Source organism: Balaenoptera borealis (genome assembly GCF_965194805.1).
Source record: "Balaenoptera borealis genome assembly, chromosome: 11".
NCBI classification, from domain to species: domain Eukaryota; kingdom Metazoa; phylum Chordata; class Mammalia; order Artiodactyla; family Balaenopteridae; genus Balaenoptera; species Balaenoptera borealis.
Window position 1 is genome coordinate 80,464,716 of NC_138868.1, and position 24,956 is coordinate 80,489,671.

At 40.6% G+C, this 24,956-nt stretch overlaps 1 protein-coding gene across 1 annotated transcript in view; it reads right to left on the minus strand.

Moving 5' to 3' along the window:
- Positions 1–849: 849 nt before the first annotated feature.
- The window catches only part of MMP13 (matrix metallopeptidase 13), a 43,142-nt gene continuing 19,035 nt past the window's right edge, over positions 850–24,956 (minus strand). The window contains exon 10 of the mRNA XM_082339972.1: positions 850–24,933. Within this exon, the coding sequence (XP_082196098.1) occupies positions 24,833–24,933 (101 nt within the window). The 3' untranslated portion in view covers positions 850–24,832. The remainder of the gene's footprint in view (positions 24,934–24,956) is intronic.

Below are 24,956 nucleotides of genomic sequence, written 5' to 3' on the forward strand. Positions count from 1 at the left end.
ATACAGCCACTATGGAGAACAGTATGGAGTTTCCTTAATAACTAACAATAGAACTACCATATGACCCAGCAGTCCCATTACTGGACATATACCCTGAGAAAACCATAATTCAAAAGGAGTCATGTACCACAATGCTCATTGCAGCACAATTTACAGTAGCCAGGACATGGAAGCAACCTAAGTGTCCATCTATAGATGAATGGATAAAGAAGATGTGGCACATATATACTATGGAATATTAGTCAGCCATAAAAATAAAAGAAATTGAGTTATTTGTCGTGAGTGGATGGACTTAGAGTCTGTCATACAGAGTGAAGTAAGTCAGAAAGAGAAAAATAAATACCATATGCTAACACATATATATGGAATCTAAAAGAAAAAAAAATGGTTTTGAAGTACCTAGGGGCAGGACAGGAATAAAGATGCATACGTAGAGAATGGACTTGAGGACACGGGGAGGGGGAACGGTAAGCTGAGCTGAAACAGAGTTGGAGAGTGGCATTGACATATATATATATAACGAAATGTAAAATAGAAAGCTAGTGGGAAGCAGCCACATAGCACAGGGAGATCAGCTTGGTGTTTTGTGACCACTTAGAAGGGTGGGATATGGAGAGTGGGAGGGAGACGCAAGAGGGAGGGGTTATGGGGATATATGTATACGTATAGCTGATTCACTTTGTTATACAGCAGCAACTAACACAACAATGTAAGGCAATTATACTCTAATAAAGATGTAAATAGATAGACGATAGATAGATAGATAGATGATAGATAGATAGATAGATAGATAGATAGATAGATAGATAGATAGATAGATAGATAGATAGATGATAGATAGATGATAGATAGATAGATAAAAAGTCTGGGTCATATTGTCCTCTAATAAACATAATGTATTAGAAAAAAAGACATAAACTATTTCTATTACCTCAAGAAAATTCTTTTCCTCTTTTGCATAAAACCCCCCTCTCCCACACTCAGTCCCTGGTAACCATGGAGCTGATTTGTATCCCTGTGTTTTTGGTTTTTTCTAAAATATTGTAGAAATGAATCATGCAGTACCTTTTGCCTTCTCTCACTTTTTAAGATTTATCCATTTTGTTACATGTATCAAAAGTGGTTTGTGGGCTTCCCTGGTGGCGCAGAGGTTGAGAATCTGCCTGCCAATGCAGGGGACACGGGTTCGAGCCCTGGTCTGGGAGGATCCCACATGCCACGGAGCAACTGGGCCCGTGAGCCACAACTACTGAGCCTGCGCGTCTGGAACCTGTGCTCTGCAACAAGTGAGGCCACGATAAGTGAGAGGCCCGTGCACCACGATGAAGAGTGGCCCCCGTTTGCCGCAACTAGAGAAAGTCCTCGCACAGAAACGAAGGCCCAACACAGCCAAAAAATAAAAATAAATAAATAAATACATTTTTTTTTTAAAAAGTGGTTTGTTTTTTTAGTTGTTGAGTAATATTTCAATTTTTTTGACTTTTTCAAGAATTTGGTTGTAATCCCTCATGTAATAGTGTACCAAGGATACCTGATAATGATGTTCCCCCAAATCAAACTCAACACCTGAGAAACGGAAGCCATATTGAATCACAAACACGTTAAAAGGGAAGTAAATATCCAAAGTCAGACAGACTTTCTTGCTGTGTGATTTTGCTTAGATGATTCTGTACACTCTTCTTTTAAGGCCTATGGAGGATTGAGGAGATTATTATTGGAACCCAACTTTTCTCCTCTCAAAACTGGAATAGCACCAATGTGTGCAGTCTGTCATTCAGTGAAATGAATCTCTTGCTCATTTGTGGAGGGGGAAATAAAAGCAAATTGTAAAACCTCTCATTCAAAGCACTGGTTTTGAATCCTGCTTAAGCATCAAAATTACTGTTAGAAACCTGTACATATGCCAATCCCTACCCATGACTTTGGCATTAGAATTCTCAGGTTGATGGTAGAGTGTGAGTCTTTTAAACATGGTGATTAGCTCCAATGAATAATCAGAGTTGAGAATCCATGCTTGAAGCTCTCCTTGATTCTGAGAACTTGCATTCTTTGGGGTAGTAGACTTAAATTTCACCTTTTCTCATCTATTTCCTCCTCTTTTCCCAGGATGGGACAAAGACTTTGAGACAGTTCATCTGTGGAGAAGCCAGTGACATCCACGTTCACATTTTCTAGGGTTGGGTGTGGGTGCCAGGACACACAACTCGAAAGGGTCCTGAGGGCGCCCTTTATCCACGCCTGCTGCACTTATGGAGAGGGAAGGCCAGTAAAGAGCCAATGTCAGGCATGAAGGGAGACTGAGGTCAACTTACTGGTTTACTTTTAAGGAGAGCACAACACTCAGAGTGGTAGGAGCCACATAACATTATGAGGGATGGTTAAGTATATGTGACCAAAATACTGGACTACATAGTGTTTGGGCCAGCTTAATGAGTAGATTATATAAATTCTGTAACTAAACTTGTGTATAAATTATGCAAAAATAGTCACTAAAATTGCCCAAACTGTTGTGTAATGGAAAGGAATTGATCCGTTTTCTAAATATAGACGCAGCTTCTTTTTTTCCCAGTCTTAATTTTATGACGACTATTAGTGACCTTTGTAGAGGAAATGAAACCATTCCCAGACATACAACACATTTCTGAAACCAGGGTAAATTTACAGTGAAAGAACTGACCACATCTTTCTAAATAACTTGAAAAACTCTAAGTCATGCACTGAAGTTTGAAGAGTTCTTATTTTCTCTTTGTCTTTTGCAGAAGAGTCAGGATGATTTAATTTAGATTCTCACACATTTTTGTAGTTGGCGTAGTTTAGGTGGGAATGAGAATAACTGCATAACTGACTTAAAAATTAATACAAAAGTAACATTCGGTCTAGGAAAATGGTACAGATGAACCGGTTTGCAAAGCAGAAATAGAGACAGATGTAGAGAACAAATGTATGGACACCAAGGGGGGAAAACAGCAGGAGTGGTGGTGGTGGGATGAATTGGGAGATTAGGATTGACATATATACACTAATATGTATAAAACAGGTAATTAATAAGAACCTGCTGTATAAAAAATAAAATTAAATTTAAAATAAGTAGCATTCAGTGATCTGGGTAGCAGTGTGGGATATGGGAAAGAGCATGTACAGGGCATGGAGCTCTGAGTGCCTACTCTGCTCACAGCTTCTTCAGAGCCAATGCCAAGTGGTTTCCTCATCCTCAAATCACCACACTTCTGTGTAAAATGTGACTTGTCTGTGGCCAACAGATGATTAGCTCAGAGAGGGATGCCTCACCCAAGACACTTATGTGTTGGCAGATGGTCTCTGAGACATGGACATAAAAGGTCTGCTCAACAGAGTCTCCATACCAAGTAGTGACTGGTCAACCAGTTGGGTCAGACAGAAGAAGAATCAATATAAGCACACATTAAAAGTTGAGTGACTCCTTGAATAGAAAGTTAAAGTAAGGAGTAATCATGCCCCCTTCCAAGGAGAAGCACACAAGAGCCTTCATAGCTAATGAAGCAAGACTGTGCACAGGTCTACTCCAAATATTGGTGGGAGACCAAGGAGGAAGGATCCAAGTAGAGATCTACTTACTACATGTCTAAATATTTAGACTAGAGGCCAAAGAAGCTGTGGACTCGCACCTCTCCCAACACTCTCTCCACCTCCACCCCCCATCCAGCCCCCATCCCTCAGCAGCCTGTGAACCTGATAGTGCACATCTTCTGGGGCAGGACAGAAGCTGGGCTCTTGCCAGAACTTCCTCATCAAGCGCCCTCCCCAATGCTTCACTTTTCTGATTCAAGATTTCCAGGTAGTTCTAGGCACCTCCCCAGAGGAGCAAAGGAGAAAAGATGTCTGGGGAGCTTCACCTGCAAAGACACCCACTTCACGTGATTTGGGGGAGACATCCTTCTCACCTGACCCTCCCATCACTCACATATATACACTGCCACACCCTCAGTCTTGCCTGTACTGACTTGAACAGCCAATGCAACTTGTGCATCCTCCTCCCATAATATCGTTCACTCAGGGTGGTAGCAAAATTTCAAGAAAACCTTCTTAAGATATAAAACAGGGAAAAAAGAGGCTTTATTTAGAGTTTTTAATATGCAAGACACTCTAAAGTATGGGGCCCAGTTTGGGGGCCCTTCTTGCCCTGCTTAAAGGGTGGCACTGGCTGTGTGCCTGTGGAGCTTCTGCCTATCTTCCTCATGTCTGCAGGCAAAGGTATCCTCACCAGGAACTCCCACTATCGTGTAACCCAGTGTTTTCTTGTGCTCAGTATTTGAATGAACATAACTGCAGGGAACTAGATCGTGAGGTGTGAGATAAGTCACATTACCTCATTACCTCTTTCCTCTCAGTTTGTGTGTGTATAATATGTATGTGTGTGTATACACGTGTGTATATATATATATATATATGCATATATAAGTGTATATATATGTATGTGTGTGTGTATATATATATATATATATGAATAAGGCTTTCATTTCCTGCCATAACTGGGCTTAGAGTCTTAGGGGAGAATACAGAAAAAAAAAAACACACAATTATAATGCAAAAAAGAGGCTCATGTCCTTAACCCAGACCTAGGGTCAGGGGAGGCTTCCCAGATGGCTTCCCAGACATTTAAAATTAGATCTGAAAGTTGAAGAGGAAGTAAACACATATTCTAAGGCCAGAAAGGAAAAAGGGTTTGGTGTCTTCAAGGAACTGAAAGAATGATGGTTGAATCAGGGAGGGCAGTGGAAAGGTGGGAGGGGACATAAGGGAATGGAGGGTCACAGAAATGAGAAACAAGGCTAGAGGGTCAGGTGGGGGCATGGGGTCAGACGAGGTGATGTCTGTAAGCCACACTGAGCAGCTGGAATTATTTCCTGAGAGCTAACTGGAACCATTGCTGGGTTTTATGCGAGGGAGTGACACATTGCTAAATAAGGAGGAATTGACCAGATCTCTCTCCCTCCTCCAGGAACAAAAGCCACTGACTACTAGATGACTTTTGTCTCCAGTGTAAGACCATGACTCTTTGTTTTGATGGCCAGTGCACAGGACTTGGTCACTTGGATTTCCAAAAGTATTTGGATTCCATTCATTTCAGACCAGTTTTGCCCATGATGTCTTCTTCCTGTCCCCAGGCCTGCATTCTAGGAACACGAATGACTCACTTGAGATCTCTTTGAAACAAATTTGTCCCTACAATGGATGTGTCCAGCAGTAGCTAGCTTGAAACGCCTGGTATGGACATATACCTCAGAAATAATTGTGGGTGCGGTTCCAGACCACTGCAATAAAGTGAGCCACACAAATTTTTTAGTCTCCCAGTGCATATAAAAGTTATGCTTACACTATACTGTAGTCTCTTAAGTGTGCAATAGCATTATGTCTGAGAAAACAATGTACATACTTAATTTTAAAATATTTTATTGCTAAAAAATGCTAACCATCATCTGGGCCTTCAGCGAGTCATAGCAGTGACATAAAAGATCACTGATCACAGATCACAATAACAAATATGAAAATAATGAAAAAGTCTGAAATATTGCAAGAATTACCCAAATGTGGCACAGAGACATGAAGTGAGCAAATGCTGTTGGACAAATGATGCTGAAAGACTTGCTTAATGCAGGGCTGCCACAAATCTTCAATTTGTGAAAAACATAATATCTGCGAAGCAAAATAAAACAAGGTGTACCTGTAGTTTCACTTCTCTGCAGAGAAGTCACATTCTAAAAACATGAGGATTACCAAAGTGAGGCAAGTTAAAATTCTCTCCAGCCCAGTCAGCAGTATCCAGGGGAGTGCTAGAGAACTCCACCAACCTCAGCCTACAAGACTAGGGGCAGCCAGGGAACACCTTAGCCTTTGTGTAAACTATAAATTTATTTAAAACTTGTTGGTTTTACTTCTTACATTTCAATATTTTCTATAGGTTAGAGTAAAAATAACCAAGTCTTCTCTTTACTTAGAATCTTTCAATCTACAAGAAGTCCTCATAGAAAGTCTCATTTATTTTTCCCTACCTTGGCTGTTGCTTAGTCCATGGACACTGGGCTTGCCTAACCAGGTACTTTGGAGTTTTTCACATGACAGTCATAAGATTTTTGAGACTTTCATTCATCAGCCATTTCTTCATTACCATGCTGCCTCTCAATAGCTTTTCTCTAAGTCTTTTCCAGCTTTTTTTTAAGTCTTAGATTGAGGTGCTGTGTCCTGGGCTGCATAAATTATTAAAAGATATTTTGTACAAGCATGGAAAAATACTTTTATTAAAAATATGCATCAGGACTTCCCTGGTGTCACAGGGGTTAAGAATCCACCTACCAAAGCAGGGTTTACGGGTTCGAGCCCTGGTTTGGGAAGATCCCACATGCCACGGAGCAAATAACTACTGAGTGTACAACAACTATTGAGCCTGTGCTCTAGAGCCTGTGAGCCACAACTACTGAAGCCCGCATACTAGAGTTGGTGCTCTGCAACAAGAGAAGCCACCACAATGAGAAGCCCGCGCACTGCAAGGAAGAGTAGCCTCCGCTCACCACAACTAGAGAAAGCCCAAGCACAACAACAAAGACCCAACGCAGCCATCAATTAATTAATTAATTAGTTAAAATATGCATCAATCATCTCATATAATGTGCAGTCAATATATCAGAGTAGTTAAAAGCCTGAGTTTTGGGGTCACACAAACCGAGTTTCAAAGCCTTTTCTATTTCTTACAGGCTGTGTTTTTAGGAAAGTTCTTAACCTCTTCAAGTCATGGTTTTCTTGTCTGTAAAGTGAGTTTAATAAGACAATTACTGTATACATCTGCTGAGAAAATCAGATGAGATAATGCATATAAGACACTCAACACAATATCACTGTGTTTGCTCAATAAATGTTAGACATTGATAATAATTTCTGATTATTAAAGGATCAAATAAAATTAATGAATGGACCCTGCCTGGAAGAGGAAAATGTATTACTTGCCCCATTTAAGTAGGTGACAAAGACAACTCTGCAAACAATTGTAAAATAGAGGAGGGTGTGTACTGCACATCTGTTTTGGTTTTGTTTTGTTTGTTTGCCTGCACAATATTCTCTCTTCTTTCTTTTAGTAAAAAGCATCCTCCTTTACTTTGATTCTCTCTTCTCTATCCCACGGGATGATTGTGCTGTGGAACTGTCAGTCCAGTTCAGGCCCATTGCCACTCGCCCCTACCAAGGGTGTCCAGCGGTCTTGAGCTGAGAGAACACAACTCTCTCTTCCTGAAAACTGACTCTTGAGTGGACTGACATAAAATGGAAGCAGTGAAGTAGAATCATTTCAATGGAACTGCCCAGAGAAAGTCTGGATTCCTCCTCTTGAGATATCAGGACTGGGCTGGAATCTGTCCTTTCTGATATCTAGGAGTTTAGCTTTTCTTTCAATTCTGTGAACTACCCAGAATCCTTAGCCAGAGTTGAGTTCTATATTTCTCACACTCAAAGAGCCCTGAGAGAGATACAAAGTGCAATAAGGCTAAAATAAAGGGGCTAAGTGCTGGGTTCAGAAGGCAGATGACTTTGCCTAGCATGACAAGGTGAGACTTCATGGAGGAGGTAGTATATCCAACAGGCATCCATCAGGTGGATCAGTCACTTTCTATCTCCATTTCCACTTCTACGCTTGCTGTCAAGGAACTTTGCTCTCTGCATGATGGTCTCTTCCCATTCACAACTTTTCCTGCCTCTTGGCTTCTGCCCAGTGCCTCTTCTCTATGTTTCTCTTCACTCTTTTCCAACCTAATATCTGCAGATTCTCTCAAATCTTGCATTTAAATTTCCCAGGAGTAAGTATCGATTGGTCAGTCAACTGCCGTCCAGTTTAGAACACCTATTAGACAAGGTTTTTTTGCCAGGTTGACCTAGAGGCCACTGCCCAGACTGTAGATGTCTGGCCAGATGCGTTGGCCAGGAGAGTGGGATCCTATGTCACAGAGAACAGTAACCCCTGTGTATGGAACTGTGAGAAGAGGACTGTGGACACGGTAGACTCAAATAGGGCTGTGTCCAGGAGAGGCTCCAAGGTAAGTCTTTTGGATTCATTTTATAGGCAATAAAAAGCCACTGAAGATTTTGAAGAAAGACTAACTACTAGAATATTATTTAGAAAAATCTGTTAGTAATTTGTGGGGAAAGAATTGCCAGCACAGGTTGCAGGGAGAGCAGTGTGGAGGCTACTGTAAGGGTCCAAGTAAAAGGTTACCAGATCCTGACCTAGGGCTTAGGCAGGACCTCCTTTCCATCCTTGGAGAATGGAAATGAAAAATTGATGAGGAAGGCATTTAGAATAATTAGGCACCAGATTGGATAGAGGAGGGGAGGAAGAAGGAACTGTCAAAAATAACTCTGAAGTTTTGAATTTGTGTGACAATTCCAAAAATAGTAATAGGAAATTCAGAGTGGTTTGTGGGAGGACAGGAGAGATGAATTCTGCTTAGGACATAGTCATCATTCAAGACAGAAGTTGCCTTGCTATGATCAGAATCAGACATTTTAAAAGTTTATACTTTTAATTTTAATGTGGACATATTTCTTTAAATGAAATCATAAGTGGAAGACCAATATGTCAAGCAAAATAAAAGTAAAAATATTCTTGTTGAGGTAGGAGTGGGTAGGAGGGTCCCAGAGCCTTCCCACTCAGCCCTGCTCTTATTACGTCCCCACTCTTGACACATACCTAAGTGAGCATCTTAGATGATGCATGGAAAATAGTTGGAAAGTGCTCGCTCTTTTATAGATGGAGAAAACTGCTGTCCAAGGAGGAAAATGAACTGCCCAAGAGCACACAGCTGGTCAATAAAAGATCTAAGACAAAACCCCAGATTTCCTAATGCACAGTTCACTCATGGAATGTTTAATGTGTGCCTGGCCCTGTGCTAAGTCTACAATGTGACAGAGATAGTCAGTCTGTTTTCACAGAACCTATATTCTAAACAAACAAGTGATACATTCAGAGTGATGAGCCCCACAGAGGAAACAGAACAGACTGCTGTGGGAGAGGGCAGCCAGGCTGGGACTGGTAGGGGGTAAGATGGAGCCAGCTGTGTGAAGAACCAGGGGAAGTGGGCTCCAGAAAGGAAGAGCAATTGCAAAGACCCTGAGGAAGAAATGAACTCTATATGTTTGAAGAACAGAAAGGCATCAGTGTATCTGAAAGGCAGTGAATAAATGAGATAAATGATAAGAGGTGAACGATGTCAGAGAGGCAAACTGGGGCCAGTCATGCATGCCTTTGCTTTGTGAAGTTTGGTTTACCAGCAAGATGTTTGAATAGAGAGGTCTAGCAGAAACTGGAAATTCGGATCAAGTTCAGGGTAGAGATACATGTTTACAAGGTTGCATCTTTTCAGGGAAACTCTGGAAGTGCATCAGGCAGCCAAAGGCAAGAATGCAAGGAGAAAGGAAAAAGAGCTGACAAGAGAAACTTAGGGAACATTTATGGAAACGGGGAAAAATCACAGAATAGAGCTAAGAGAAGCACCGGTTAAGCACATTCTCACAGAAGCCCTGGGTGCCATGACCTTCAAAATTGGGGAGGGTGTCAACAGTGTCAAATGCTTCCACCCCCAAAAAAAAGTCAAAGACACTAGATATAAAGACTCTGGGCATGGCAACTAGGAAAACAGCTGTCCAGGTGACCTGAAACACAGTCTCCATAGTATGATGGTGCTTTTGGTTGAAGTCAAATAGCAAGGATTTGAGGAGTGAATTACTTCAATCAGAAGTATCAGTAAAACTCAGTGCAGTTATAAATTACGTACTGTGTACTTACACATGCTATAGCAGCACTTGGTATTGGAGATAGAGAGATAATAAAGAATTGTCAATGAAAAGGGATAAGTAAATGTGACCCTACACTCCCGTATTGCCTAGTGAAAGAGATATGGAAACAAACATCCTAGGACAGTGTGACAGTCTGTTGAAATCAAGTGTATTCACAGTCACACCAGAAGTTTAATGTTAAATGTGTCAAAGATGAAACTGCTCAGGACACAATTTCTGTTAGAGCATTTGCTCATTTAGAAACATTGGCACAATTGTTGTGTTATAGAACCTGTGTGATGTGAAAACCCACAGTTCCATATGGGGGTCAGCCTTCAATTTAATGTGACTAACATTTATTCAGAACTTTCTATACAAAAGCTGTAGCACTAGCCACTAGAAATGGTCCCAACCCTCAGTACTTTTACAAGTTAGTAAGAAATAGAAATACTGTAAGAAAAATAAAAGTAATGTGTTTGCAAGTTCAGAAGAGGGAGGCTTCAATTCTAACTGAGCTCTAGCTGAATTCAACAAGCTGTGGCATTTCAGCTGCATTTAGAAGGTTGGGTAGGACTTTGCCAAGCCCTCCTGTTCAGTCATATAAAGCTGATAGAGCACAACTTCGTAATTGTTAATGGGCTGAGGGGTCCTGCCTGTCTCGCTCCTTCAACTAGGCTTAAGAATGAACTAGGGGACACTTAATGAATGTTTGCCTGCTGAAAATAGGAGCAGCTTCTTGGAGTGACACTAGACTACTGGGTATATATGCCTCATTGTCATATTCCTCTGAATCTTCTGGATTATATTACAGTTACTGGAACTGGAGCTTGATGGCAAAACTTCTTCTAGGGTGGTGAATAAATGACATATACTACCACAAGAAATGCTGCAAGCAGAGAAAGTTCTGGGTTACTAATGAACCATTTGTTTGTTTTAAAGCTCTTCCCTGTAATAACATTTATTTATAATACAATCGGTTTCTCTTTTTCCCCAAATTAGTCATTTGAAAACCTACAAATGAAATACAAGATCCAGTTTGTCTCAGGGCTGTGTTTTCTCTGTCAAGCGTGTCCTGGCTTAGCCATCATGTAATAACAGAACTCTTCTAAATTTATTGGTACAACACCTAAGGAATCCCGATTCAAGTCAACAGGCTTTAAAGAAATAGATTTTAAAAGACTACTGAAAACTAAAGGACAAAATATTTCTCAGTATGAAAAATATGAAAAATGCTTTCCTGTGTAACAAATCACCTCTAAATGCAATGTGTGAATTTACTCTGCCTCCATTCTTCCTACTGATTAGTATTTGTTACTTGGGTTTAAATTTGAACTAATTCATTCAGAGTGAGATAATTTAAACAGTAATCCCCAGTGATGGAAGCTGAACTCCCCTTTGCACAGACCCTAGCCCTGGAGATTGTAGAAGATTGGAGGGATATTTGTACTCTTCCAGTGGCCCAAGCTGGAGGTAAATAGGACTAAGGTGTTTTGCAGCATCCCCCCTGCCAAGTACATACACATCGACACACCCCAGACAACATACTGCACCTCTATACTGTTTAATTTGTGCCCTCTTTTGGGCAGATGCATTTCCCAAGTGTCCTTTGTGTATGGCAATTATGGCAGGGTAACTAGCTGCAAAGGACATACTTTTTCTATTCCCAAAGGCCCCTCATTTCCTCCCATTTCCCCTTCTCTTTCTCCTTGCCCTCTGCTCCCACTTGGCAAGCCCTCTTCTGAGCCAGTGAGTAGCATTTCATACACAATGATGTTTCTGAGTCAGAATAAGACCACGAACCCAGGGAGCTTTGTAGTCAACATGACTATTTTTGAAGCAAAATGACTGCCAGATTCATTCAAGGTTGTACAGCTGGCCCTTGTCTGAAAGTGATGTCATCCAGTCACCTCCTCACATAGCCAGGCCTATGGGTACTACCCCCCATGGGGACCACCACCCCATGACACATTGAAGTTCCTGTCCTTTGTTGCAGGTGAAGACAGAAATTGCTCAATGCCACAAAAATGAAATGAGCATTTGTCTTACTCTTCTTAATTCAGTGATTGGGTATTACAGTAAAACTATACCAGAGAGCAGCTACATAGGGAAAATCACTGGAACTTTTTGCACTTTCATTGAGGGTGAGAAGGGAAACCTTATCAATTTCTAAGACTCACTATTTCCCAATCTACTCTCCCCTTGTCCACCAGTTATGTTCCCAGTGGTCAGGGACCATGCGTATTTACCTACTCTGCCATGGAAATTACTTAATCCCTATTTGTAAAACTATATACTACCTGACGTTTTGTAATTGTAACCTACAAATCAATTCACATGTTTGATTAAATGTGTCTGTTATCAAGCAAAGTTTCCTGTGCCCACAGTGCAGAGAACCAAATTCTGACTGCAGGTATCTGCAGCAAAGTAAGGGTTATTTTCAGGATTCCAGGAAAGGAGAATGGGCAGCTCATGCTCAAAAGACCCAAACTCCCTGGATGGCTTTTAGGATAGATGAATGGGTAAAGAAGATGTGGTACATTTATACAATGGAATATTACTCAGCCATTAAAAAGAATGAAATAATGCCATTTGCAGCAACAGGGATGGACCTGGAGATTATCATACTAAGTGAAGTAAGTCAGACAGAGAAAGACAAATATCATATGATATCACTTATATACAGAATCTTTAAAAAAAAAAGAAAGATACAAATGAACTTATTTACAAAACAGAAACAGACTTATAGACTTAGAGAATGAATTTATGGTTACCAGGGAGGAAGGGTAGAGTTTGGGGAGGGATAGATTGGGAGATTGGGATTGACATGTACACATTGCTATATTTAAAATAGATAACCAAAAAGGACCTACTGTATAGCACAGGGAACTCTGCTCAATATTCTGTAATAACCTAAATGGGAAAAGAATTGGAAAAAGAACAGATACATGTATATGTATAACTGAATCACTTTGCTGTGCACCTGAAACTAACACAACATTGTTAACCAACTATACTCCAATATAAAATAAAATAAAAATAAAAATAAAGACAATGTTAGAGGAGAGGGTCATAGGATGCCTGATCGGCTTGTGGACCTTCTTCTGATTAGTTGATTGTGAGGTAACAGTGTGATATTTCGGTAATCTCAATCATCAACCTTCTGGTTCCAACCTTCTGTTTCTATCTGGTGTCTCTGTGCTTGTGTTCAGCATGTAGTCACCATCCTCCTCGGGGCTCCTAGTTTCTGCAGAACATTTCAAAGATATGCATCAGATTGTTACCTATACCCCTTCAGGGAGATCTAGGAGTCCTGTGACTCTACTGTTTTAATCATTAACTGCTTGAGTCTGCTCTTTGTAACTCAGGGAAGGCCTAGGAGACTAAAACCTTTTTCTACAAACAACAAATGGGGAATATGGAGGGGTTTTGTACCAGGAAGGTCCTGCAGCGTTCTGCTTGGTTTCAATCCCCCTTTTCTTTTGATACTCCTCAATCCTGATGGTCACAGGGGTCAGACAAGAAAGTGAATAAAGTTTTGGATAGAGAGATTAATCATAAACTCACAGGTGAACTTGGTTTTAGGGGGACTCAGTTTCATGTCCTGGCACTTATTACTGAAATTTGTTGCCTAGGTGCCCTGGCCCAATTTTACACCTAAACCTAACTTCACTTCCTCCCTGAGAAATACGCCAACAACCTCAGTTAGCAAAATTAGGCTGCAATATACTCAAAACTACTTTGTTTAATGAATGAGGAAGTGATGAATGAAAACTCTAACAGTTAAATTTTATTCTAAGAAATTTGGAAGACAACCTTATCAATGGTAAGCTTGCCAGTCTCTTTGAGAGCTTCAGCTGTGAGAATTCTACTCTAGGGCATATAGCAAAAGCCTTCTCAAGCTTGACTCAACTCTGATTATCATGACTTCATGTTCAGTAACAGGCATTCAGCTGGTATAAAACCATGTTTCTATAGGGTGTGTTTTGCCCCCCGGGCCCAAAGTCTTAATTCTTCTTCACTAAGTAAAGAATCATCAATGATTATACCACGAAAGGGAACACACCAAAGGGAACACCTTAATCCATTTTCTTTCTTTTCCCAAGGAGGAGGGACTGGGAGTTGATAACATCAGCTGTCAGTTGGGGTTGAAGATGGGCAGAGATAAGTCAGCATATCCGGGTAGCGTGAGACACACCTGTAATGCTGTAACCTAAGGGTGTGGTCATGTAGATGTACTGTCTATGGAATGAGTACATCCACTCCATATAGCTTTAAAACAATAGGTTCAGGCCCAGAGGATGTGGCGTTTTCAGCTGCAATATGAATGCTCAGAGTTGATTCAGCTACTGATGCAGAAATAAAGTCAGGCACATGTCTGGAAAAATTGACTATCTTGTGCTTCAGCTGACTGGGCCATGTCACATGGTTAAGTTGTATAACATATCAGAAGAAATAGGTTTAAGAAAGGGCTGGATATCAACAATTTCTGTCCATGCTCATCCTGAGGATCCAGCAGGACTTTAGTCTCAGATGAGCTATACCCCAGAGTGCAGTGTCTCTGTCATCCCACCTAGACCTTACCTTTCCTTGGGAGAAATCCTTGATGACTGGCTAATCTTCCTTGCAATTTAGAAGCCTCTGGGTCTTTCCACTAGGCTTTGCGCATACTGAGGAAATATGGATAAATTTTAAAACTAACCTAAATAAGACATTTAGTAAAGAAAATCTATTTCCTCCAATAAACCTTAAAATGTATTTCACGGACAAATAATAATAAATCCTTTATTAGGTACTCTTTCTTTTTTTCTAAACTACTGTATTCACATGCTGATATCTACTGTTAGTATAGATAGTACAATAGTTGACTAGATGATCCTTGCAAAGGACAGAAGGGCCTTTTGATGCTACCACCCACATAAGAAGAATCCTCTGTTGGCCCAGAACCAAAGAAAGGGAGTCAGGACTCATTAGCTGTAAAGAAATGGATGACTGATATTTTTTTATTTTCAATTCCAGAGAGCTCCTTCTAGGAATTTTAATAGCAGAATTCCATATTCTCAGGACTTCCCTCGCAGTCCAGTGGTTACGACTTCGCCTTCCAATGCAGGGGATGCAGGTTCGAGCCCTGGTTGGGGAGCTAAGATCCCACATGTCTCCCGGCCAAAAAAACCAAAACATAAAACAGAAGCAATATTATAACAAATTCAATAAAGGCTTTAAAAATGATCAACAACAACAAAAAAAGTCTTAAAAAAAAAAAGAATTCCATATTCTCAAGAAAAATAGCAGACATACAAGCACTTATTCATTTGACTAAACTGAAGAGAAGTAACATTTAGTTTGTGTGAACAAGGGAGTACTTAAGGATTACAGCTGTAAACCTGAAAAAATGGCTTCATTTTCACTATTGCCTCCCCCCTCCACCGTCTTCTCTGCACTGAGAACAGCTCTCCGGCCACAGCCCCTCATCCCCTGAAAATGTGTGCCTGCACTAAGTCCATCTCCACCCCCCTCCTTGGTCAGCCACTGCGCCCATCACTGTCTGCAGTGGTGCGGAAATGACTGACGGGAGCCCCAGCAGGTTGGCTGCTCAGGTATCCTGATCTCAGTCCTTCCTAGCCACGGCTTCCAAACCAACACCATTTCAAGGGACATTGACACAGAAGCCACGTTCACTGGGGCTGGGTTTCCAAGTTAGGGGTGGTTGGCTCTGGGGGTGGAATTGGGACTGTGTATGGGAGTCTCATTATTTGTTATGCCAGGAAGCCTTCTCTGAAGCAACAGAGAAGGACTTCGTCCTCTTAGAGGCAAGGGGCTCTTTTGTCTGATGGTGGCCTTTCTCATCCTCTGTGCCATGTGAAGGAGCCATCTCCTCTCCCATAGTTCTTTTTCCCATGTTTCATCTGCCCTGTATTGTATGTTCTTTTTCCTATAAGCCTCCAGGCAGTCTGGGGAAAGTGGGTGACTCAGGGTTTAACAGAGGGAAGATAAATAATACTGTATTTTTTTTTTAAAAGACAAAAAAACAAGAATGACTTCAGCTACTGATTTTGAGGATGTGCTTCCTGTCTCTGATTTAGTTAGACCCGTCATTCCATACCTCTACCCTCCCACGACCCACCCCTACCTCCATCTTCAGAATTGTTGAATTAGCAGCTGTTATTTCTTGAGCACTTGCTACAGGCCTAGGATTCTGCTAAGGGCTCTACATGAATTCTTTCAGATTACAGCAAAATTCCCACCTCAAAATGTCTCTTTGGCATATGCATATTTCATATGCATATGGATTGTTTCAACAGTCAAGGCCCGAAAGACTCAGGAAGAAACTTTGACCTTCCCCTAACTGCCTGAAAGAAGGTAGAGCACCTGTTCCAGGAAGGGAGCTGCCACCATGGGTAACTATAGTATGAACTAGGTGCACACAGGGAAGCACCCCACAAAGTCAAGTCGCTTGTTAAAATTCTTCTCTGTGCCCCACTGTCTCTGCATGGGCCAGCAAACATTTGCTTACCAAACATTTGCTTTTCCATCTCCATGTGAATTGCTTTGAAGTCCCAGACCACTGCCCCCAACATCCTCTTTTGTCTTCAGCTGAAAATGGTGTTTAAGGTGAGGGTTTCAGCCATTTTGGCAGGTTACTAAGTTCTCCTGGGTCTCTCCCATCTGTACATGTTATTAAACTTTTGTTTGATTTTCTTTTAATCTGTCTCACATGAATTTAATTCTTACACCAGCCAGAAGAACCTAGAAGGGTAGAGGAAAATTACTTTCTTCCTGACAGACAGCTGTGACTAGCTTTTGTACTGATGATATCCAGAGGGGCTATGGGGTGGGTGCTCAGGTGCTGTGAAGGAGCGATCTTTGTAGTTGTACTTTTTTTTTTTTTCCTGAAGAAGCCAATTGGATGGCTAAGAGTGAGAGGGGGAAGAAAAATTTAAGATGTTTGAGATGGACTGAAGAAAATTGAGATAGTTGTATGTATTTGTCAATATTTCTGCCTTCACTGAAGGAAGAGACCAGCCCTTCATGCATAAGCAGTGGGGGAGGGGGTCTTCCCTGGTGGCGCAGTGGTTAAGAATCTGCCTGCCAATGCAGGGGACCCAGGCTCGAGCCCTGGTCCAGGAAGATCCCACATGCCATGGAGCAACTAAGCCCATGCACCACAACTACTGAGCCTGCGTGCCTAGAGACTGTGCTCCTCAACAAGAGAAGCCTTCAAAATAAGAAGCCTGAGCACCGCAACAAAGAGTAGTCCCCTCTCACCACAACTAGAGAAAGCCTGTGCACAGCTACGAAGACCCAATTCAGCCCCCCCAAAATTCATTAATTAAATAAAAAAATAGCAGTGGAGCCCAGCCTCTGGGCTGAGGCAAGGACCAGAACTTGGACCGGTAAGATCTGGTAAAAAGAAGGCAGTATCCTCTGGGCACAGAGTATTAAGAAACAGGGATTCTGGCATAGGGACTAAAGGAGGAGACAGTTTGTAACAAAGGTAGGGACTCAGTCTTGAGAAAATCACAGAAATTGAGTTGTCAAAACTGGATGCAAAACCAAAGTTGTCCTGGCAAAGAAAATTTCTTACTGAATCTCAAACAACTGAACCAGAGCCCTTTTAATCTCTCCTGACTAAGGTCAATCAGAGACCTGAGCTGTGGGGATAAGATGGCCAGCAAAGGCTAAGAACCTGGGGGGGGCCTGACTGTTATCCAAGATAATGTAGACACATGGACTCAGCTCCCCTTGTACCGTCAGATTAGTGGTACCCTTATGGTAGAATTAAATGTATTTCATGACCCTTGATAAATAATGGACACCTAAACACATAGTGGACTGTGGAAGTAGAGGAATTAATAAGCTAGAAGGAGAAAAGTGGGATTGAGGCAGGTGATAGATGGGCCCTCAAGCTAAACGGTTTGAGTTCGTTCCCTGTGGACCGATACTCTGAGATGGGAATAACAGGACAATTAAGAGAGGAGGCTGGGCCCTGCACAGATAGAAGATAAGAGACCACCTATCCCTCATTCTCGAAGTCAGGAGACCTCCCCGACTACACACGAGCAGAAAGGTTCCTTGGAGGTCAAAAAGGGAGTGATGCTAAGTGGCTAAGTCTACCCATAGGCCTCTTCAGTAGCATCCATCTCGGCTAAGAGATGCACGTGCACACATGGGAAGATCCTGAGATACACTAAATATGGACTCTGACCCAGGCAAATCAAAATGATTGGTCAAAGGAAACACGGAAGAAATGCCCCATATAAGTGATTCAAACTGCCAAGAGGGCGTGACTCTTTCCCTGAGCCCGCCCGTGTGTCTATCCACACATACTGTACTTCTTTTTTTCCCTAATAAATACTTTACTTGTTTCACTACTTTCTTTGTGGGAATTCTATTTCTGTAAAGTTGTAGGGCCAGGGCCTTGTCACTGACCACTGGTCTAGTGGCTAGGATTCAGTGCTCTCACCGCCACAACCTGACCTCAATCACTAGATGGGAACCGAAACTCTGCCTCAAGGCGCTGCAGGCCGAGGCCACCCGAGATCTGGAGGATTTTTATGGTCCAGCCTCCAACACTACGGTATGGTCTTGAAGAGATCATTTCCTTTCTCTTGGCCTCAGTTCTCATTCGTAAAAATAAAAAATGAATCAGATGATCTAATTGGTTCCTCTAGTTATTTTCATCTTAAGTAAACACAGGATATACAATATTGCCTCGTGCCCCCAGCCCCCAAATTTGCCACATTGAAATATTTCAGGAAATGTTTTGAACTTAAATGTAAATATCAAGCAGAAGCATATTACATATACAGAGGTTATAAGGCAATTCTAGTAAAATAGCTCTGAGTTCTTCGTTCATATTCCAGTTAATTCCACATAATCCCTGGGTAACTTTGTTGTACAAGTATTCTGCTTCTATTACCACTACTGCAAAATATTGCCCATTATTTCACTCCCTCATTACCCTGGTTCCTTGGCCTTTATTTTATCTCTGTTATTCAAACCATTAATCAGTTTGGACATTCCCTATGAAATTGGGAATACAACTACTTAGGAGGTATCTTACTTATTATGGGATAAATCCTGATAAGTGAATTCAGAAAGGTGGGCTTGGCTGGAGGCATAGCTGCTGTTTCTCAGCCCTCTGTTCAGCTCAAAATGATCCAAACCAGAGTTTTCCAGAAACAGAGCCAGCATAAGCATACACACTGTGCCCCATGTGCTCAGAGGTACTTAGAACTCACAGATTTCCTTTTTCCTTGTGTTGCTTTGGAAGCAAAGTCACAAGCCACTTGGCACTCATTAAGCTGAGGCACAGACTGGCTAGAGGATAAAACACAGAAAGGCCACACCTTTAACCACAGAAAACAATAGTCCTTTTCAGATAGAATTGGAAGGGTTCTGTGAACTGTTTTGCTTGCGACTTGTACTGTGCTAGCTTTTAGTGCTCAGTCTGTTAAAGGAAAGGGAGGGTTGTCAAGAAAAGGAAGCCTACTGGTATATGTAAACATTAAAACACAAATAACCCAAAACACACTTTTAGTTACTAATTTTAAATCTTTTTGGCATAGCAGATGGGGCCATAGCTAAGGATGCTTGGATGATGTCCTTTAATCCAGCAAAAAGCCATGAAAATGAAAAAGAGTAATATCTTCACTTGTAAAGAATTGTAAAATATAACAAGCCAATTTTGAATAATGTGAGTCCATTACCATTTCAACCAAGATTTAAGAGTCTCACAGACTCACCAGATATCAAGTACTTATAATCTTTCCTTGCTCAGTTGTTGTGTGGGGACATTATTGAATGACGGACTTCTGGACTGGGTTATAACAAATTTTAAATATACGGAAGAGAAATTTTCTTTCTCACCGCATCTAATTTTAGGGCATAATTTTCACCATTTATGTCCAATAAGATACCATGATAAACTCTTACCAAAATGGCCATGCTGTTGGTGTAAACCTACCATATCTTTGATCCTCCAGAGGTCATTAATAGAATAGTTGTAGTCCCATTTGAGTGCCTTGTGAGCAGTGAGGTAGAGCAAAGCCAGGAAATCCTAAATCAGCATTTCACGAACTCTGGAATATCAGGCAGGTATAAAAGTCCAAAAAATTTAGAAAAACTAAACCATGTGAGAAAGAACATTTGGAAAGCTTAAACATTCTCTTCCTCTAAGCTTAACATTGTCTCCAGGTAATTGGACTGGTAATTTGGGATTTTCTTCCCTCTTGCTGCCAGCTAGTTTGGTTTCTTTTTAGTGTGATTCCATTCTCTGTGTACATTGTGTATTTTGTGGTTCATGTTGGAGCCTGTCACCCAGAGGCCTGTGGTGAAGCACAAACCCCAGCTCCAAGGGGTCTGCAGCAGGTCTTGGTGGCTTGGTGTGACACACCTTCCTGACTCTCACCTCCCGTGAAGGAAAACTTTAGAGTTGAGATGAGTGACAGGGACACATAAGGAAAGTAGAGCAAGCTATTCTTGAATTCCTTAGCTGTTAAACCTTATTTGAAAGTCAACGGCATAAAGTCAGGAATTAAACCATCAGCGATTTGGCCAGATTCCTCATCCTTACATTAAAGAACGAAGTATTAGTTTTGTGTCGTAATTAAATCGATTCATCATTTTCAAAACAGTATGGCTGATGCCACCTAGTGGAACTATTTTGAATCTCAACCTTATGATGAATCCTTAAATACCAAGGTATTTCCTGTAACTGGGACTTAAATTTAGTAGAGAGGTATGGTGGCTATCTTTTTGTGAGGTCTGCTATATATGTCTTGGCATTTTTATTCTCATATGAGGATGCAGGGATTGAGGACTCTATTTTTAATTTAACGTGAAAGTTCTCCCAGGATAATTTCCAGGGCAAAATTTGTTTCACCAGCATAGGATCTTGTCAATTGCTCCTATTTCAAAACATTTAAACTACTGGTTCACTTCGAGGGGGTTTTCAAACTTTTCACCCTTATTATTTGATGAAGAGGCTATTACTAGCTACAATTCGACTTGAGTGCAGTGTGTTGGGCAAATGCACCCTAACTTGGTCTCTTCACATCATACGTGAATATCTGTGTGAACAGGCTGTTTGTATTTTAACTGTAACATATTTTATAGCATAGCCTATTAAGCCCAACCACTCAACTCATATTGAGTTCTTTTTAAATAGTACCCCTGCCCCCATTGGTAAACTCCAAATAGACATTTGGTATAATTTGAATTTGGTGCTCTGGCCACAGTGGAAGGACACTGATCCAAGTAACACCAATCAGATTGGGCATTTGAAATTGAAGCTGGAGCAGAGATGGGAGTTGGGAAAAATCCTGACTATATATCTCTATCTATTGGTTTATCTATCTAGCCATCCATGAGAGAGACCATGCAAGCAAATAATAAAGCAAATGAAAATTTTTCTGAAATCAAGTTAAACATCTCTTTTAAAAAGAGAGTAAAAGAAAGTAAATGATGTTCCATGTTCAGATATGTTTGGAAAACCTTGTTCAATTGGTTAAACAGTTTCTTTGACACAGGATTATTTGTAGCCTTTAATATGCTAGTATATACTATGAAACTTCTGGAAGGGGTGTAGAATACAGTGTTCCCCAAGATCTTAAGAAGCTTTGGTCCCTGGGAACACCAATGTCATCTCTCTCAGAAAAAGGGTTGCAAGGAGCACTTCCTTAGAGATTTTCTGAGGGACTCTGGGACCTGAGGGACTGGAAGCCTTGTTAAAACACAGATCTCATTCCGTGGCTCTGGGGGAGCACAGAATGTGCACTTCTAGCAAGTTCCCAGGTGGCACTGATGCTTCTGGCCTACAGAACACACGTTGAGAAGTATTGTTCTAAAGCAACCATTCTTATGCAGAGAGGAATTAGACACCATCCACCTGGGGTTTCCCTGAGAGTTAAGTCATCCACTTAAGACGAGGGGTGGGGATGGTGAGTGGCCTTTTACCACACCAGTACCATGCACTGACTCACTGGGCGCCAGGTAGGACCAAGGCCTTCACTGGGGAAGGGCCTCCCCAGTGCTCTGAGGGAAACAGGTCCCCACCTTGTTTCAGAATAATGTAGACACCCATATGCTCAAAAAAGTTAATATTTCCATCAACTGACTCAATTACCAAGAAGTCGATATTCACATGCCAACCCCTACAATGACCTATGTTTATTTTTAGCATAGACAGTTATTTTGTGCTAACAGTCTTTAAAAATCAATACTTTTTTTTTTTTCTTGATCATAGAGAGATTCTCTGATTTATATTTGGTATTGTGAAGGATAGGAGGAACATGGTTGGATTTAGGGGGGTTTCCTGGTACGGTTTACCTAACCATACTCTGTCAACATCATCATAAAATTATCTGTAAGGGAGTTCCCTGGTAGCCTAATGGTTAGGATTCTGAGCTTTCACTGCTGAGGTCTCGTTCAATCCCTGGTCGGGGAAATGAGATCCTGCAAGCAGTGTGGTGCAGCCAAAAAAAACCTCTCTGTAACTCTCTACTGGGCTCCAACAGACCCATTCTAGTCTGAAGGCATGGGCCTGGAACCCTTTCCCTAATTCCCTTCACTGCATTGTTTGTACTGATTTTTTATGTCAGTTTGGGTATCTATCTCTTCCTTTGTGTTGTCCTTCTTGAAAGACCCTCCTGTGTCCCTCCCCCCAATATATACAGTAGGTAAAATCCCTCTTATGAGAGGATCTCAGAGCAAGTTTCCTTACCTTGTAGCATTTATCACAGTTGTAATTTTTACTTATCTGATTAATGTCTGTCTCCCCAACTACACTGTGAGCTCCAAGAAAGTAATGAGGTTTTGCTTTTCACTGTACTCCCAGAATCTACTTAAGTTTCTGACACAGGACAGAAATTAATACTTACTATACTTTATATATTTATTGGATGGATGGATGGATGGATGGATGGATGGATGGATGATGTTCTACACCAATAGCAAAACTTAGAAATCAGGAATCCTATTAAATTGTCAAGGAAGATGAAAAGTGCATAGTCTGACTTTGGGGGTGCACTGGGAGGAAGGAAAGAGCAGTCTTCTCTGCACCCATAACAGGTGGTCATTTCTCCCCTGGAAAAGCACTTTATTTACTCAATTTTAATCGCTTTGTTTTCATAGTAGGATAGAAGCTCTTCAAGGGTAGAAATCAAGTTTTTCTAGTTTATCTCAATGTCTTAGGTGCCTGACATAGAACGGATACTTATTAAATGTTTGGGGATGAACACTGTTTAAGAAAACACAAAAGACCTAATGTTTAAGCTCAGTGGCCCTGAGTTTCCTAGGTAGTGTTTGTCTTCCCCATTAGAGTTCCCTGCTTCCTCATATTTCCCCAAAGCTGCTAATCCTTTCATTTTAAACATCAGCAAAGTAAAGCCCAAACAAATTAAATGAGCTGCCTGAAGTAACATGCCCGAGTTCATGGCAGAGTCGGCATTAGGACTCAGTCTTCCTAACCTAGATATACTGCTTTCTCCACTTCATTACCAAGTAATACTCTCAGCAGAGAAGATTCTGAGGAGCCTGTGGGCTCGATCAAAGGAAGCTGGCCCAGAAAAGGGGGCTCATCAGCACGAGGCTGACCAAACTCGACCAGAACTTGAGTTAACAAAGCAGGGTACAATTAATACTAAATTTGAATTTAGTGTTCTTATAAAAAACAACCAAACAAAAAGATTAGCAAGAAAAAGGAATAATTTAAATGGACATTCTTTGTGTGAGGAAAAGCTTAAAATTATACCAAAAGACAAAAATATACTGTATGACAATGTCTGTTGAAAATAACTTTTTATTATAAACAATATAAACATTTCCTAATATTTTTTGCATATATAATACACTTTCTTTTCTTTGCTTGAGTTTTTATGAACATGATCTCTCAACACAATGGTTCTTCCCTTGATGACCATTCATATATTCAATAAGTACCAAGTGCCAGGCACTGTAAAAAGTTCCCGGGGATTAAAGAAAAAAAAAATAAAAAGGAGAAAAAAGGCATAGTTTCATTTTGCAAGAGGACCATAATCCAGTAGAATGTTTCCTTTATTTAGGATATCTCTGTTTTAACATATATACTTCCAATTTATGATATATTTTAGTCTATTTCTTTCAAAAATAGCTTATATACCCAAGGTAAACTGGACAATTAAAACAATTGTTTAGATAAAATAGGGTTAAAACACTACTTTTAGCCTTAAATAATCAGATGATTTATGAAAAAGTGATTCTGTGGCCTTAGATCATTTTGTTAACAATTTTAATATACTTTGATATTTTTGAAAGACCTGAAATATTTTAATACAAAGAGAGATCATCTCTCTTTGTCTTCTATAAATATGAAAAGAAATATTTGTCTTCTTTGAGAGTAGTCCTTGTCAATAGTGAAAATTAAACACAATACAAAGGCCACATCTGCTGTCCTCACCATTAGTCTTTGTCTCATATCTTTAGTGACTCTGATATTTCTGAATGAAGAGGGGCACATACATCCAAATATTTTTAGTGAAAAGCCCAAGTTATTTCTTTGGAAAGTTGTCTACAGTATATTTATTACAGACATTTCCCTTTGGTTTATTGTTGTTTGTGTATGGCTGTCATACGCTCCCCTAAAATTGCATTTTCATACGACTTTATACTATTTGGTAAAGATGATTCATTAATTATATAAATGTGATTTACTTTTATGTCTTTGCAAAGTTTCCTTATAAATATATTAAGTTAACTCTCTTTGACAGACCATATATCCCATTTTTGATGTTGAATATTGTCAACTACTGCTTCTGTATAGCACACAAGAATTAGGTGATCCTTAGAGATAATGAATTTCATGACTTTAAAATTCATTGTGGTTCCACCCCCATGCATAGCTGTATAGATACTAAATATTCAAAGATAACTTACTGAAGCTTGTTCACAGAACTAGGCTTTCCCCTGATATCTCTCCCTCCCCCATGACCCCCCCCAAAAACATCTGGAAGCATTATCCCAAAAGGTCTCCAGGATTTAAATAACAATATTTTTAAAACATTTAACACCACAATAGGGAATTTGTTGGCATGACACGAACAATACGGTTACTACAGATGCTGTATTCAAACTGTATGGGCCCATTGAAAAAATAGATATAACCTATAAGAAAAAGACCAAAAAGA